Raw genomic sequence first — 14,158 nt, forward strand, 5'->3', positions numbered from 1 at the left:
GGACTATGAAACATCCTTGGCATTACTACACCAAGCAGCGTGCTTTCATGTGAAAGAAGTGGTCGTTCATGTCAAAGGCAAAAAGCCCATTTAAAGATGGTCCGTGCGCTGACGCGAAAATCCGCGTGGGAGAACAAAGGCGCGCCGCCCGTCCGTCATGCGTGCAGGCTGTGCCCAGTGTTGATGCTCTGGTCCCATTCACAGGGCATCATTATCGTCTCTTGTTTTACGGAGTTGCAGGACACCGGGAAAGAAAGTCACCATAAGCTTTTTTAGTGAGCCTGCAATTGGACAGGTTCAACTCTGCTCCGGTTTTCGCTGTGGGAGGCGATTGCGACATCGATCGACTGCGCAGAAGGAAGTCCTAGCTGAACGACAGGGCTTATAAGCGATACACGTGAAACACGCAAAATCGAAGTGGAAAGATGTCGAATCCAGATACTCCCATTACCGGGACCGACTCCCTGGATGAATTCGCCCCCCGATCAGGCTCTTCGCATGCGTCCACGCCGATGACAGACGAACCCGGACAAGATCAGAAAACAGCGCCGCAGGACAAGATGGATATATCGGAGGACATTGAGGGGATGGATGTAAAGGCGAAGGCGCTGATGCACCTTCTGAACACTAGTGAGGTGCGATTGTTCGATCTTGGGCCTGGAGAAAATCTGGGTGGCGCAGAACTATTGCTGATGTGTTTGCTATCTCCTGATAGGTCTTCGTTGCGATCATGGCGGACAAAATGAAGAAACAGCAGGAGGAGGCGAGACTTGAAGCAGCCAAGCAGCAACAACAGCAACAAAAGCAAGTGAAAAAGACCGAAACCAAACCCAAGGGTGCTAGCGAGCCGGTGGGACGGCGACAGACGCGCACAAGTGCAAGGCAGTCAGCTGCCACGTCAACGGAAGCTACTGCTGGAGAAGGGAAGAAGGAGGAAGAACAGGAGACCAGTAAGACCAGGAGGGGCCGGGGAAGGAAGCCTACTTCTTCTGCGGCTGCGAATGGTAACACCATCTCCAGCTACTTCAAGAAGGCGGATGTGAAGGTCGACGAGGATAAGCCAACGGTCCAGGAAGCTTTGGAACATGCTGCAGATGAGTATGAAGCGAATCCAACCGCACTGGGTGGTCAGGAACTGGTTGCTACCCAGCAGCCGGAGTTGGTGACCGGAGGAACGATGAAGAAGTATCAATTGGAGGGGCTGGAGTGGCTCAAGTCCCTTTGGATGAACGGACTGTGTGGCATTCTGGCCGATGAGATGGGCCTTGGGAAGACTGTTCAGGCGATCTCTCTAATTGCTTTCTTCAAGGAGAAGAATATATCTGGCCCTTTCCTGATCGCTGCTCCTTTGAGCACGGTGAGCAATTGGGTGGACGAGTTCGCAAAGTGGACACCGGAAATCAAGACAGTCTTGTACCATGGGACAAGGGACGAACGTGCAACGATCAGGAGGAAGTTTATGAATATGAAGGACCAGAGAAGTGCGGATTTTCCTGTCGTCTGCACTTCCTATGAGATCTGCATGAACGATCGAAAATTCCTCGCGCAATATCAGTGGCGGTATATCATTGTGGTATGTTCTACTCCCCGTCGCAAGTCCATCTGGGATAATTTGATTCTCTAACATGTCTGCAGGATGAAGGACATCGCTTGAAGAACATGAATTGCAAATTGATCAAAGAACTGCTCACCTACAATTCGGCCAACAGACTCCTCATCACGGGCACGCCATTGCAGAACAACATCACGGAACTTTGGTCACTGCTACACTTCCTTCTACCTGAGATCTTCAATGATCTCAACAGCTTCCAGAGCTGGTTTGACTTCTCGTCCATGCTGGACAACAATGGCCAGACGGATGTCATGGAACGCCGAAAGCGCACGCTGGTCTCCACGATGCACTCGATCTTGAAGCCTTTCCTCCTCAGACGTGTGAAGACCGACGTTGAGACATCCCTTCCCAAGAAGCGGGAATACATCCTGTACGCGCCGTTAACAGCAGAACAGAAGGACCTCTACCGTGAAATTCTCAACGGCACTGGCCGCCAGTACCTCGAGGAAAAAGCCACAGAGCGTCTTATGGCCAAGAGCGGAAGACCGTCACGATCTCAGAGCCTGAAACGCAGCGCCGACACTAGCGGAGCTTCATCACCGAACAAGAGTCTCAAATCCAGCCGCTCATCCACACCAGCCAGTACAGCATTGCCCACATCCCGGAGACGCGGCAAGGTGTCGAGTTACAAGGAGCTGAGCGACCGCGAATTCAACTCTAGACTTCGCAGACTCGAGCAAGGGCTAGAAGAAGACCTGGACATTGCCGAAAAGCCCAGCGAGACAGAACAGGAAGAGCAAGAGAGAGCCAAAACCATCCGGCTTGCCAGTAAGCATTCCCCTTCCCCCTGCCCCCCTTCATCCCACACCCAAAAGCTAACCTCCCCCTCCCACCCCCCCAGAGAAAGAAATCGCTCAAAAGAAGATGCAAAACCCCATCATGCAAGCCCGACTTGCCTGCAACTCTCCGCACAACTTCTACTGGCCGTGGATGGACGACCCGACCTCCATCGACGAAACCCTCGTCACAGCCTCAGGCAAAATGCTCCTCCTCGACCGACTAGTTCCCTGCCTTCTCAACAAGGGCCACAAAATCCTCATCTTCTCCCAATTTAAAACCCAACTCGACATCCTCCAAGACTGGGCCACGCAACTCCGCTCCTGGAACTGCTGCCGCATCGACGGCGCCGTCAGCCAAGAAGACCGCCGTGCCCAAATCAAAGCCTTCAACACCGACAAAAACTACAAGCTCTTCCTCCTCAGCACCCGCGCCGGTGGCCAAGGAATCAACCTCATGGCCGCCGACACCGTCATCCTCTTCGACTCTGACTGGAACCCGCAGCAGGATCTCCAGGCGCAGGACCGGGCCCACCGCATCGGCCAAACGAAACCGGTCATTGTCTATCGGCTCGCGACAAAGGGAACTGTGGAGCAGACGCTGCTCGAGAAAGCGGACTCGAAGCGTCGTCTCGAACGTCTAGTTATCCAGAAGGGCAAGTTCCGGAGTCTGTTGGATCCGGGTAGCCTGAGCTCCAATGATGTTGATGACTTGAAGAAGGCGCTGGGGCAGGATGAATATGAGAGTTTTGAGGCTGGAGCGGATCCAGCCACTTTGCTTTCGAAGAAGGATTTGGATATTCTGACGGACCGGAGTGAGGAGGCGTATGTTCGTGCTGAGAAGGGGTTGGATACTACTGGACGGGCTTTTATGGCTGTCGAGACGAAGAGGGATGGGGATGGTTTGATGGCGCAGATCATTGGGAAGTAATTCTTTTTTCCTCTTTTTCTTTTCCCGTATGTTGGTTCTCCTCGATTTCTCTTTATTTTTCATTTCTCATCAAGGCGGGCGTTTAGGCGGTTTGTGCCTATCATCATCAAACATTTTGACCTACTTACTATGGGGTGGGCGTCAGGTCGAGGAAAAACGGAACCTAGGCTAGGCCTATAGGGCGTTCTTATTATGTACTGTACATTAGATAGAGGGGGTGACTAGAAGAGGAAGAGGAGTAATAGGCGGGTAATGCGAGAGCAAGTCCAAACCGAGGGACTTAATGGGTTGGGAGCAAATCACACCTCTAGTGAAAGCGAAGCATGTATGAAGAAGAATAGTAAACACACGAGACACGAATCGATCCATTAAGCGCCTGATGCTCCTCGCCAAGAAAATGGCTATACAACGACAACAACACAATAGAAAAGCTCGTAAGCGAACATTGCCTCACGGCGAGTGAAGAAAATACCGGAAACAACCCAGGTGAAAGTATATTCAAGAAAATGGATCAAGGACGGGAGAAGGTAGGTCGGGCGAGGAATAGATTAGATGATTATCGGGACAACTTTGCCTCTTCGACCTGTGCCCGCAGATCAGAGAGCACTTCCTTCCGTTGCGCCAGATGGCTCTTCAATCCCTCGACCTGCTCGCCAACGGTCTTGACATCATCTCTGAGACGTTCTACGTTCTGGCCGTCTTTAGATCGGCCTGCGCCTTCACGCAGCTCCCGTAGCTCCCGCTCCTTGTACTCCAGCAGCTGGAGTGCTTCTTTCTTGATCAACACCCAGTTGGGCCGACCGTCGTTTCGAGGTCGATCGCGTCGGCCTTCGGAGGCCTTCCTAGCGGAATCCAGCTTAGACTCCATCTCCGCCAGCTCGCGCCTCAACCGGACCTTCTCCCACTCTTCATCCTGGATGGTGTCGCTGAAATCCGTTCCCTTGGGTGTATAGGAGGTCTTTCCTCCAGCACCCAACCGACTCAGATAGGTATCTCCGAACTTGGCCTTCCGGCCTGTGAGGGTCTCCGTATCGCCGCTTGCGCCCCATTTCTGGGCGGGACGGGCATTGTCGACTTGGTAGTCAATATGGTTGTTCTCGAATGAAGCGCGCAGAGACGCAGGAATGGCGCGGGGAATGCGGAAGCCCTCGTGGCGGTAGTTGAGCATATGCAGAAATGCAAGGGTAGCGTCTTTGTTGATGGTCGGGGATGCAGAAGGGTTGACCAGGTTCCATGCAGAGCGGATGTCCGTGTCCGGGACGTCGAGGGAGTCGTAAAGAGGCTGTAATGATTCGACTATACAAGACCGCATCATGTCAGTTTCAAGGCTCGGGAGGTAGAAGTTGGGGGGTAGCTTGAATCCGGACATACATGAGATTTCCCCGCGGCGGTTTTTGTTCGCGAGATAGATTTCTTCATATTTAGACTTATCAGACGGGTTCATGTACCATTCAAACCCATCTTTCAAGCCGGGAGTATCGTCCTCGTCTTCTATCCGCTCGAATTGCTCCGGACGACCGCTCAGGGCTCGGGTCGCATGGACTAAATGAGCTTTGGATTCGGGCACGAGCCAGTCCGGCAGGACGTTTGGGACTGCTTGTAATTCCTTTGGGGGTTGGATACATTAGCATGGAACGTAATGGTGTGGGGGATCATTGAACTGCAGAAGCGGGCGGGAAAGGAGACATGCAGCACCAGGAGGGCCGGGAGGCGCCGCAGTAGGGGAGCTCACATACCCCGTTCACAAGGTCGAACACCAATCGCATGGCAACACAGAACTCCTCAAAGTCAAGTTCGCCATCGCCGTCGACATCTGCCAGGTCCCAGACCTTTTCCAGTTGGTCATCACGAAGCCGACTGTTCCTGAGTACCGAGGCCGCTTGGGAGTTGTTCAGACGCGGCTGGCCGCCTGCCAGCGATGCGAAGATCTCCCAGTACCGTTCGATTTCCCACTGCTCGATCTTCTTGGTTGACATGATTGGAGACAGAGTCGCTTGTCGACTTGGGGATTGAGCAGGACACCGAGCAATGGGAGACAAGAGGTAAGAGTGAAGGAAGTGAACAGGATGGGGGGAATCAATGGGGGGGAAGATGTTTGGCTGGATTGCTGGGCGTCATCCGGTTCGGGCGTCCCGCAATGGCTCCGCTGGTATTGCCGGAACAAGTTAGTTCCGTTCAGGTACTCCAGTTATCGACTTTATCGAGTTATCTAGATAGACAGTGAATAGCTTCAAAATTGATATTTATGAAGTGCTTCCCGAGTCGCGTGCTTTTCATTATTTTGCAAAAACGTCTAAATACTTCCTATCACTCTAATCGGGCGTGTGCTTCCAAGCCCCATTCGCCATGCACCATTTACAAAACACTATGTACTGACTCGACCTCGGAGGACCTGGGGCAGCCATGGGGGCCCTGATGGATGCCATGTAGGAATCCCACTTCTGGGAGTCACAAATCTCATGCACATTCCCATTACTCATGTATCTTTCTTTTCGGAAGCCCCATCCTCACCATCTTTCTTCGCTTCCGCCTTCAGCTTTTCCTCCACCTGTATAATGGCCCTCTCAGCTTCCAACGCAAGATCCGGCGCCTCGAGTATCGAAGCTAGTTTCTTCGCATCTGTCATGCGGAGAAGTAATCTGTCATCGCTCTTCTCAACGTCCTCTACCATCTCCGAAATGGGTTTATCCACCCCCGTATTCTCCAGTGCGTAGGATACGCGCTTTGCGTACAGTTCTTCAAGCCCAGGGTATGATATCGGATTCAGGATATCCTTCTCTAGAAGAAACTCTAAATGTTTGGAGCCGTTGAGTGCTTGGAATAGTCAGTCCTCGAACTATCACGGGTAGGAAAGAACCGGGGGAAATCAGCCTACCTCGTCCATGAGACCATGCTCGGTATACGAGATAGAAGAAAGGGACATTAGGTATACTATATCACAAGTATGGTTATGTGATTAGCATATGTGGGTAAAGCAAGTCCGTGAGATTAACGTAATCCAAGAGGGCTCCTTACAGAGGAATAAGCCCAACGGGAGCGGTCAAGGGCGTCGCAAGCAAGCTCAACCACATCCTTCGGCGATGCAGGTCCTGTCTCTCCGTCGCGATTGCTTGCAGCATCTTTTGAAGCTTTTCCGGTCGAATAGCATTTCCTGGGAAAAGTACGTCCACTTTCTTGGTCCCGTAGGATTCATCAAGTCGCCGCACCGCTGCGAGGGATGGGATACTTTTCAGACCCCATTCTTGATACGGGATGCGTTGCTGCACCCGATTACCCCAGGATACTAAATGCTTCTTCCACCCCTTATCGGCCTCCTCCCATTTCGCCCACGTTTCTGCAGCCTTTTGTATGACCCGATCATGTATCGAAGGCTTCTGCGACGGACCACGGCGGAGGGGTCGAGCGTAGATTAGAGCTTGTCGCGTCGAGATAGGGATGACGAAGAGTCGCATAGCAACTGAGGAAGGGATGCGTTTTGTGTGATTATTATGAATGCCGTGGCGTGTTTCCAAGGATCAGCGACAATGGCTGATTTGGGCAAATTTGGGAGGCAGCCAGGGAGAGCTAGCGATCGACTAGAGAAAATAACCGATTCAAGGGCGTATATGAAAGTGGCATGCCTTTCCTGTCTGTTGAGGATATGCGAAGGTCACGGGGCCTGAATTGGCTTTTTTGAGTGGTAAGTAGTTGTTACCGTTCTGTGAGTTGATATCAGAAAATGAATAAAGGTAGCGGGAGATGGATGCGTGGAGGTAGCCGGACCATTGATTGGCGGCGGTGATGATGATGATGCTTTGCTTAATTGCATCTCAGACGTCATTCAGCTTACTGTTGTGACGGTATGCGTGACACTGCATCTGCCAAATTTATGGAGAATCGTTGACTCCAGGCTGTACGGTAAGGTAAGTGCTAGGTGTACCTGGCTGTAAGTTACGCAGCTAACCGGTTGGGGCTTTAGCTCCCCCAGCTAAGATTACAGCCCGGACGAATTACTACGTAGGCTTCCATCATCCAAATTTCTTGAAACCAGCCTCCCAGCCTTTCGCTCTCTTTTCCCCTCCTTCTGCGCGCGGCGGCTGACTTCAGTTCATTGTCGCTCTGTTTCACCCGTCCTGCTCTTCTCTCGATGAGCCTATCTCTCCCAAGGGCCAAGGCTTCTCAAATTTCAGTCAAGCCCGGTGCCCGCTAATCTTCCGAGGGACATTGAGGCGATGCAGACTAGATCCGCGGCTTGCCCCCAGCTTCCGACCCGCCGACGCACCTTCGCCTGGAACTACCGCTGAACTGTACGGCAATGGCACACGATGTGCGCGACTCACATTTGCAGCCTCCGGATGCCGCTCCGCTCTCCGACGAACAGCTGTCGGAGCAACCATCCGCTACCGAATGGATGTCGGCGCAATCGAACCATTCGACTGGCGCGCTCCACAGCGACAACGATATCGTTCACCCACATGATGCAGTAGACTACTCGGCTGGACACTCACGTTCGCCAGAGAGTACAGTCGTGGGCGAATTCGACAACATCCCGGCAATGGGGAAGAAACCTCGGACTTTACCAGGTGAGTTTCCCTTTGTGTCCTGATCGATCTCGGATCCACCGGGTGAAGTCAGCTAACCAACGATAACCTGTATAGCATGGATCCGTTCGGTCGAGTATACGGAGGACGAGGCAGATGCAGCTGTCACAGATCGGCTGCTTCCATCACAGCCCGGAGAAGCCGTTGTCGCCCAGCACAACCATTCGCCGTATGCGGCATCAAGACCTACCCTTTCGAGTGGACAGGGCGAAAGTAGCAGAGGTATCGTCGGACGAGAGCGCGAGTCGCGCTGGAAGAACTTTTCCAGGGACATCGCATATCCCCGAGAACAAGGAGTTGAAGAGAAACCCGTCACGCCGGACTGGTTGAATGAGAATCTCGGTGATTATTCTGAACCTTGGCGAGGTCAGGGCGAACCGGATGAAGATACCGAAGACCCCTTGAGGATGAGACGACGACGAGAAATCTGGTTCAAGCGCTTCCACAACACGCTTCTCAAGAGTCCTATGGTCCCATTGATCTTTCGACTTACGGTGTGGTGTTTTTCCCTCACTGCATTGGCTCTTGGGGGCTCTATCCAACATCTCTCAGGGAAGTACCAGCATCCCCAAGGCCCCTCTGCGCTAATGGCGATTATCGTCGATGCGGTTGCCTTGGTCTACCTCGTTTACATTACATTTGACGAATACACATCCAAGCCGTTGGGTCTTCGCTCTCCATCCGCCAAGGCACGACTCATTCTTCTGGATATCTTTTTCATTGTGTTCGACTCCGCCAATCTCAGTTTGGCGTTCGAATCACTCTCGACCGTGAGGGGCGCATGTACAATGGCTGAAGTGAACCAAGAAGTTGCGCCGAAAAACGACGCAATATGCGACCGGCAGATCGCCCTAGCTTGTGTGCTGCTGATTGCGCTGCTAGCCTGGCTCACCACCTTTTCTATCAGTGTCCTCAGGTACGAGAATCTGCCATGCTACACAGATGTCGATACTGACAGCTTCGATCTAGACTTGTCGAACGAGTTGCTTCATGAAGTTGCAGCTCTACAGTATACCTATATCTCCCTTCTTCATTTCTCTATTATAGTCCCTCTGGGGCATTTTTATTTCCCCCCTTTCACCACATTAATACCCAAGTTGCTTTTCCAGTAGTTCTTTTCCTTCTCCTTTCTTGGCTTACCCCTTTCAACATCTTTCAATTTCTTCGCATTCCCCCGTTTACTTTGACTAGGCGCTATATCCTTGCTTCGTGAGCTTAATTAAGGAGTTTGTGTCTCTTGTGGTGGTCGGTTGGAGTTTCAAAGCATTGGGTCGGAAAGGGAAAATCTGATTTCTTTGTTTTTTGGATTACACGATCACTGTGCATATACGAGAAGAACATTATGTACATATGAGACTTTATGGTAAAGAATCCACGGCCGCTATTATCGTTCGAAATCCATCCCAAGGAATTTTTCAGACGTGCAGCACCGGCCCATCCTGCCCACACAAGGGGTCGCTGTGGAACCAACTCAAGGCATGGATATTCCGGGAAACCTTGTCTTCCTCCCTTGAGTCACCATAGCACATGTCCCATTGTTTCTGGGGCGGATAAGCGCCAACCATCTGGAAAGGGTCACCCTGGTCAGAGCCGAGCTCCTCCAGCAGCCGGTGTCCGACGCCGGCGGGCACGATAATCAGATCTCCTTTTTCGACGGTCGGCTCAAAGCGTTCGGGGTTCGCTTCCCCACCGAAGCAAAGCCGTGCACGGCCGGAAACCACCCCCAGTACCTCGTGAGTGGTGCTGTGGAAGTGCGTTTGACTGTACATGGAATAGACCCACTGTGGTCTGACCTCGCCAATTTCCTCCAGGTGCGTTGCGAGATCGCTAGCGGACGCGTTAAAAGCTTTGTGGTAGATCAGGAGTGGCTTAGACTGGATCGAGGTGTTGGGGATGCCACCGCATTTGGGGATCTGACGAGAGGTCACGGAAATTTCTGAAGGAGGAGTGAACGACATGGTTGATCGAGTCTAATCACGACCATATGTTCTGTCTTATCTTCTCTAAATTAGTGCACAAGCAACCGGAGTTATGGTGGTTTTGTTTTCTAAGGCCTCAAGATCAGTTCGTCCGTAATGAGTATATGTGACGTCATTGGTACTGCTTTGCCCCCTGCGAGGGACGAAGAATGCATGACAGTTAGCATTTCGTCACGCAATGAGCTGATTGTCTCGCATTCAAACGTGTCATTGCTTCCAGGAGATCCTAGATACGTCTTTCTAACGGCGGGAAGATGTGTCCAGTCAGATCAACGTTGACTGTGTGACAGATGGACATCTTTCGGGGGTGGTCAGGTAAAAAAAAAAAGGTAGGCGGTTACGTAGCGGTTGATCCAAGGGTCGGGTCCCGTGCCAGCCTACCCAAAGGGGTATTGTGATTGCATTTGGGGGAGATCTTGGGGAAAGATATTAAGCTGGACGAGACCAGAATGTAACACGATGCTGAAGACACCTGGAATGAACCTTCAAGTAGCCAAAAAGAAAGAATTACTCACAAGTACTAGTCTCGATCATCAGCAGGGCGGCCTGGGGAATCTAAATCTAGATCGTGAAATCTTGACCGCCTGCCGCAAACAGCGAGTAAACCCCCCTCCTCTGTTGGAGGAACCTCCACCAACTAACTTACTTAGTAACTAACCGCCAACCACCAGCCATCATCATCTTCCCCCATCTTAGTTCTTCCGCCCAACCGCCACGCCCTCTGCCTGCTTCAGTTCTCTTGCTCAAATCAGATCTCCTCCCGCCTTCGCTTCTCTGCCCTCCCCACCCTCTTCCCTCTCTCCCCCCCCTAAGGCGCGTCACTACCTAGTACTCTAGTCCCGGGCATTTGCAGTGCAATCCTCGTGGCTCGTTCCCCGAACTGTCCCTTTGGGTAGTCTCCCACAGCGCGCCAGCTTCTCTTCTGCCTTAACTGCTAGGCTGAGGTCCCGAAGCTGATATTTAGACTCATCACCGCTGCCTTAAAACTTAGCCGCCCACCGCTCATCGTGCGGTCACTCATTCTATCCGTGGGACGTTGAGGTAAGCTCCGTGTTCCCTTTCAACCTCACATGTCTTTGTGTCTGGTCGCTGTCGCCTCCTTGTCCGTTATTTTGTCCCATAACGAACCCTCCCATCCGCCCTGACTCTCTTGTTTAAAAGGAGTCGGTTATAATTCGCACAGGCTAATGCTGTCCCGTTTACTTCATAGACCTGTGCTCAAGGCTCGAACACGATTATCTATAGCTCGCAGAATGCCCGCTCTTATCCCTCAAACCCCTCACAAGGATGATCTGGATGAAACGTGAGTCCTTCCCCACTGGGCGACCGCTCTTGTCAGAGGGATCCCATAGCGGCTTCGGTCGGGGTCATGGCTGACGTGCGCAGATGGACGTTCCTAGAGAAGGGCATCGACAGCGTGATGCTCAAGTTGGAGGAAGGTGTGGACATGAAAACTGTATGCTGTTCAGTGCTCCTTTCCTGGCTTCCCCACCAGGTCCTGTCGAGCTGGATGGTTTGCTGACATATATCATTTTCGTTCTAGTACATGGCCCTGTATACGTATGTCCATGTCCGAAGGCGTCTCTCTCGTGCCTTTATGTATTGGCTAACCTGCAGAAACAAGCGCGGTCCACAACTTTTGCACGTCACAAAAGGCTATCGGCAGTAGTCAAAACATAAAAGCGCATCATGGCGGTCGGTCACAGCCATATAGATTCTTGAGTCTCAGAAACCCACAGCTGACGCCATCACCAGCACACCTGCTAGGAGAGGAACTGTACAAGTTGCTCGGGGAGTACCTCTCTCGTCACCTTGACGCGGTATACAAGGAATCCGAGGGCCATGCGGAAGAAGCCCTGCTAGGATTTTACATCCGCGAGTGGCTCCGTTACACGACGGCGGCTAAGTACATCAATCATCTTTTCCGGTATTTGAACCGTCACTGGGTCAAGCGGGAAATTGACGAAGGCAAGAAGAATGTATACGATGTGTATACCTTGCACTTGGTCAAGTGGAAGGATGACTTTTTCATGAAGGTCCATGAGAAGGTCATGGAAGCGGTGCTAAACTTGGTCGAGAAGCAGAGAAACGGCGAAACTATCGAGCAGTCTCAGATCAAGAGCATTGTTGACTCCTTCGTCTCCCTTGGCTTGGACGAGAGCGATTCCAGCAAATCAACCCTGGAGGTCTATCGGTACTACTTCGAGAAGCCCTTCATTGACGCCACCAGGGTTTATTATGAGAATGAATCACGCCAGTTTGTCGCAGAGAACAGTGTTGTTGAGTACATGAAGAAGGCGGAGGCTCGTCTGGACGAAGAAAAGGCCCGCGTGGGCTTGTATCTGCACCCCGATATTTCTAAGCACCTCACTGACACATGCCTGGATGTGCTTGTTACCGCTCACTCAGAACTCTTGCGGGACGAGTTCCAGGTCTTGCTGGATAATGAACGCCAAGAGGATCTGGCTCGGATGTACCGACTCTTGTCTCGCATCAAAGACGGCCTGGATCCTCTCCGCACGAAGTTTGAGGCCCACGTCAGGAAAGCAGGCTTGGCTGCCGTGGAAAAGGTTGCCGCCGATGGCGAATCCTTTGAGCCCAAGCTTTACGTCGATGCACTATTGCAGGTGCACACCCGGTATCAGAGTCTGGTAAGCGAAGCCTTCAACGGCGAGTCGGAGTTCGTCCGGTCTCTAGATAATGCTTGCCGTGAGTTTGTAAACCGCAATAAGATCTGCAAATCTGGTTCGACGAAGACCCCAGAACTACTGGCCCGGTACACCGATTCACTTCTCAAGAAGGGCTCTAAGGCAGCGGAGGAGTCTGAACTCGAAGAAATGCTGGTGCAGATCATGACCGTCTTCAAGTACATTGAAGACAAGGATGTATTCCAGAAGTTCTACTCCAAGATGCTGGCTAAACGTCTCGTTCACGTCAGCTCGGTCTCTGACGATGCGGAGACCAGTATGATTAGCAAGCTTAAGGAGGCGTGTGGATTCGAATACACCAACAAGCTGCAGCGTATGTTCCAAGATATCCAGATCTCAAAGGATCTCAACGCCAGCTACAGAGACTGGCAGGAGAAGATCCTCGACGATGACGATCGGAGGAAACTGGTAGATTCACACTTCCAGATCCTGGGAACTGGGTTCTGGCCCCTTAGTGCGCCTTCGACTGACTTCCTCGCGCCACCGGAAATCGTCAAGACTGCTGAGCGGTTCCAGAGTTTCTACTTTGACAAGCACAACGGCCGTAAGTTGACATGGCTCTGGCAGCTATGCAAAGGTGAAATCAAAACCAACTATATCAAGAACACCAAGGTTCCATACACGTTCCAGGTGTCAACCTTCCAGATGGGTATTCTCTTGCTGTTCAACGAGCATGACACTCTGTCCTACGAGGACATTCAGAAGGCCACATCCCTTGCTCCCGAGATCCTTGACCCGAACCTCAGCATCTTCCTGAAAGCCAAGGTGCTCACTATAAACCCTGAGGGATCGAAGCCAGAACCTGGTACATCCTTCTCACTGAACTACAACTTCAAGAACAAGAAGATCAAAGTCAACCTTAACATCCAGATCAAGTCTGAGCAGAAGGTAGAGTCCGATGATACGCACAAGACGATTGAGGAGGATCGGAAGCTGCTGCTTCAGGTATGTCCCCGGCAACCTCGTCCCATTAAAGAACCTCCAATGTCGCTAATATGTGGGTATTAGTCCGCCATTGTCCGTATCATGAAATCTCGCAAGAAGATGAAGCACGTGCAGCTTGTCCAAGAAGTGATCCAACAAGTCAAGTCACGTTTCCCTCCCAAGGTTCCCGACATCAAGAAGAACATCGAAGCACTTATGGAGAAGGATTACATAGAGCGGCTGGACGGTGATGAGATCGCCTACATCGCATGATCCCCCATACAACCCAGTTTCTCCATTTCCTCCCCCCCATCCTTCTCTTTCTCTGGCGGTTCCCTCCTCATCATGGATCAACATCACACCACATCAACCATCATCTCAAATGTCCTGTTAGCGCGGTAGCTTCCTTATTCTTATACTAGTCTTCTTTCATCTTGACTCATATTGTCCCAATGGCACATCAAGGAGCGGCGGATGGGAAACGTCGTGTTTTTCTTTTCTTTCACAGCGCTGCTACGACAAATGATAACCCAGACATACAATTAGACTGGATCCCACTTCCCACTTTTCTTTTCCAAGTCTAAAATCATCTAGATTGCAATCGAAACCGAGCTGGGCAGCAATTGCGTAGTGATCAGTAGATTCTAT

General features: G+C 51.7%; 6 protein-coding genes across 6 annotated transcripts; 3 read left to right on the forward strand and 3 right to left on the reverse strand.

The window, feature by feature from the left end:
* The first annotated feature begins 174 nt into the window (after positions 1–174).
* Positions 175–3,421, forward strand: BDQ94DRAFT_45850 (putative SNF2 family helicase/ATPase PasG). The gene is made up of 4 exons (XM_026775829.1): positions 175–635; positions 716–1,573; positions 1,636–2,380; positions 2,454–3,421. The coding sequence occupies exons 1-4, from the start codon at positions 426–428 to the stop codon at positions 3,317–3,319; spliced, it is 2,679 nt and encodes an 892-aa protein (XP_026631625.1). The 5' UTR covers positions 175–425; the 3' UTR covers positions 3,320–3,421.
* A 360-nt stretch (positions 3,422–3,781) lies between these two features.
* end3 (cytoskeletal adaptor protein SagA) lies at positions 3,782–5,408 on the reverse strand. Its single transcript, XM_026775830.1, has 3 exons — positions 5,056–5,408; positions 4,691–4,925; positions 3,782–4,615 (listed from the first exon to the last, which is right to left on the reverse strand). The coding sequence occupies exons 1-3, from the start codon at positions 5,293–5,295 to the stop codon at positions 3,876–3,878; spliced, it is 1,215 nt and encodes a 404-aa protein (XP_026631626.1). The 5' UTR covers positions 5,296–5,408; the 3' UTR covers positions 3,782–3,875.
* A 172-nt stretch (positions 5,409–5,580) lies between these two features.
* Positions 5,581–7,086, reverse strand: BDQ94DRAFT_45867 (mitochondrial K+-H+ exchange-related family protein). The gene is made up of 3 exons (XM_026775831.1): positions 6,335–7,086; positions 6,195–6,250; positions 5,581–6,133 (listed from the first exon to the last, which is right to left on the reverse strand). Exons 1-3 carry the CDS (start codon positions 6,769–6,771, stop codon positions 5,796–5,798), a joined length of 831 nt encoding a protein of 276 aa, XP_026631627.1. The 5' UTR covers positions 6,772–7,086; the 3' UTR covers positions 5,581–5,795.
* Positions 7,087–7,338: 252 nt separating this feature from the next.
* On the forward strand, positions 7,339–9,104 carry BDQ94DRAFT_45873 (phospholipase D regulator). Its single transcript, XM_026775832.1, has 3 exons — positions 7,339–7,881; positions 7,957–8,815; positions 8,869–9,104. Exons 1-3 carry the CDS (start codon positions 7,614–7,616, stop codon positions 8,891–8,893), a joined length of 1,152 nt encoding a protein of 383 aa, XP_026631628.1. The 5' UTR covers positions 7,339–7,613; the 3' UTR covers positions 8,894–9,104.
* Positions 9,105–9,314: 210 nt separating this feature from the next.
* On the reverse strand, positions 9,315–9,857 carry BDQ94DRAFT_165726 (cupin domain-containing protein; the record flags this gene model as incomplete). The annotated part of the gene is made up of 1 exon (XM_026770383.1): positions 9,315–9,857. One exon carries the CDS (start codon positions 9,855–9,857, stop codon positions 9,315–9,317), a length of 543 nt encoding a protein of 180 aa, XP_026631629.1.
* Positions 9,858–10,450: 593 nt separating this feature from the next.
* Positions 10,451–14,131, forward strand: culA (cullin culA). The gene is made up of 7 exons (XM_026764435.1): positions 10,451–10,474; positions 10,529–10,919; positions 11,089–11,181; positions 11,265–11,334; positions 11,422–11,438; positions 11,503–13,531; positions 13,595–14,131. The coding sequence occupies exons 3-7, from the start codon at positions 11,132–11,134 to the stop codon at positions 13,781–13,783; spliced, it is 2,355 nt and encodes a 784-aa protein (XP_026631630.1). The 5' UTR covers positions 10,451–10,474; positions 10,529–10,919; positions 11,089–11,131; the 3' UTR covers positions 13,784–14,131.
* Positions 14,132–14,158: the final 27 nt, after the last annotated feature.

This window comes from Aspergillus welwitschiae, assembly GCF_003344945.1.
Source record: "Aspergillus welwitschiae strain CBS 139.54b unplaced genomic scaffold BDQ94scaffold_2, whole genome shotgun sequence".
In the NCBI taxonomy this organism is placed as follows: Eukaryota; Fungi; Ascomycota; class Eurotiomycetes; order Eurotiales; family Aspergillaceae; genus Aspergillus; species Aspergillus welwitschiae.

Coding starts and splice junctions, on each gene's coding strand:
- culA (XM_026764435.1), top strand. CDS start 11,132: ATGCCCGCTCTTATCCCTCAAACCCCTCACAAGGATGATCTGGATGAA. Junction 11,182..11,264: donor AAGGATGATCTGGATGAAAC/GTGAGTCCTTCC, acceptor TGACGTGCGCAG/ATGGACGTTCCTAGAGAAGG. Junction 13,532..13,594: donor ATCGGAAGCTGCTGCTTCAG/GTATGTCCCCGG, acceptor TGTGGGTATTAG/TCCGCCATTGTCCGTATCAT.
- BDQ94DRAFT_45873 (XM_026775832.1), top strand. CDS start 7,614: ATGGCACACGATGTGCGCGACTCACATTTGCAGCCTCCGGATGCCGCT. Junction 7,882..7,956: donor GAAACCTCGGACTTTACCAG/GTGAGTTTCCCT, acceptor TAACCTGTATAG/CATGGATCCGTTCGGTCGAG. Junction 8,816..8,868: donor TTTTCTATCAGTGTCCTCAG/GTACGAGAATCT, acceptor GCTTCGATCTAG/ACTTGTCGAACGAGTTGCTT.
- BDQ94DRAFT_45867 (XM_026775831.1), bottom strand. CDS start 6,771: ATGCGACTCTTCGTCATCCCTATCTCGACGCGACAAGCTCTAATCTAC. Junction 6,251..6,334: donor CCCGTTGGGCTTATTCCTCT/GTAAGGAGCCCT, acceptor CTTGTGATATAG/TATACCTAATGTCCCTTTCT. Junction 6,134..6,194: donor AGCATGGTCTCATGGACGAG/GTAGGCTGATTT, acceptor GACTATTCCAAG/CACTCAACGGCTCCAAACAT.
- BDQ94DRAFT_45850 (XM_026775829.1), top strand. CDS start 426: ATGTCGAATCCAGATACTCCCATTACCGGGACCGACTCCCTGGATGAA. Junction 636..715: donor ACCTTCTGAACACTAGTGAG/GTGCGATTGTTC, acceptor ATCTCCTGATAG/GTCTTCGTTGCGATCATGGC. Junction 1,574..1,635: donor AGTGGCGGTATATCATTGTG/GTATGTTCTACT, acceptor ACATGTCTGCAG/GATGAAGGACATCGCTTGAA.
- end3 (XM_026775830.1), bottom strand. CDS start 5,295: ATGTCAACCAAGAAGATCGAGCAGTGGGAAATCGAACGGTACTGGGAG. Junction 4,926..5,055: donor TGTTCGACCTTGTGAACGGG/GTATGTGAGCTC, acceptor CAACCCCCAAAG/GAATTACAAGCAGTCCCAAA. Junction 4,616..4,690: donor CCGCCGCGGGGAAATCTCAT/GTATGTCCGGAT, acceptor GGTCTTGTATAG/TCGAATCATTACAGCCTCTT.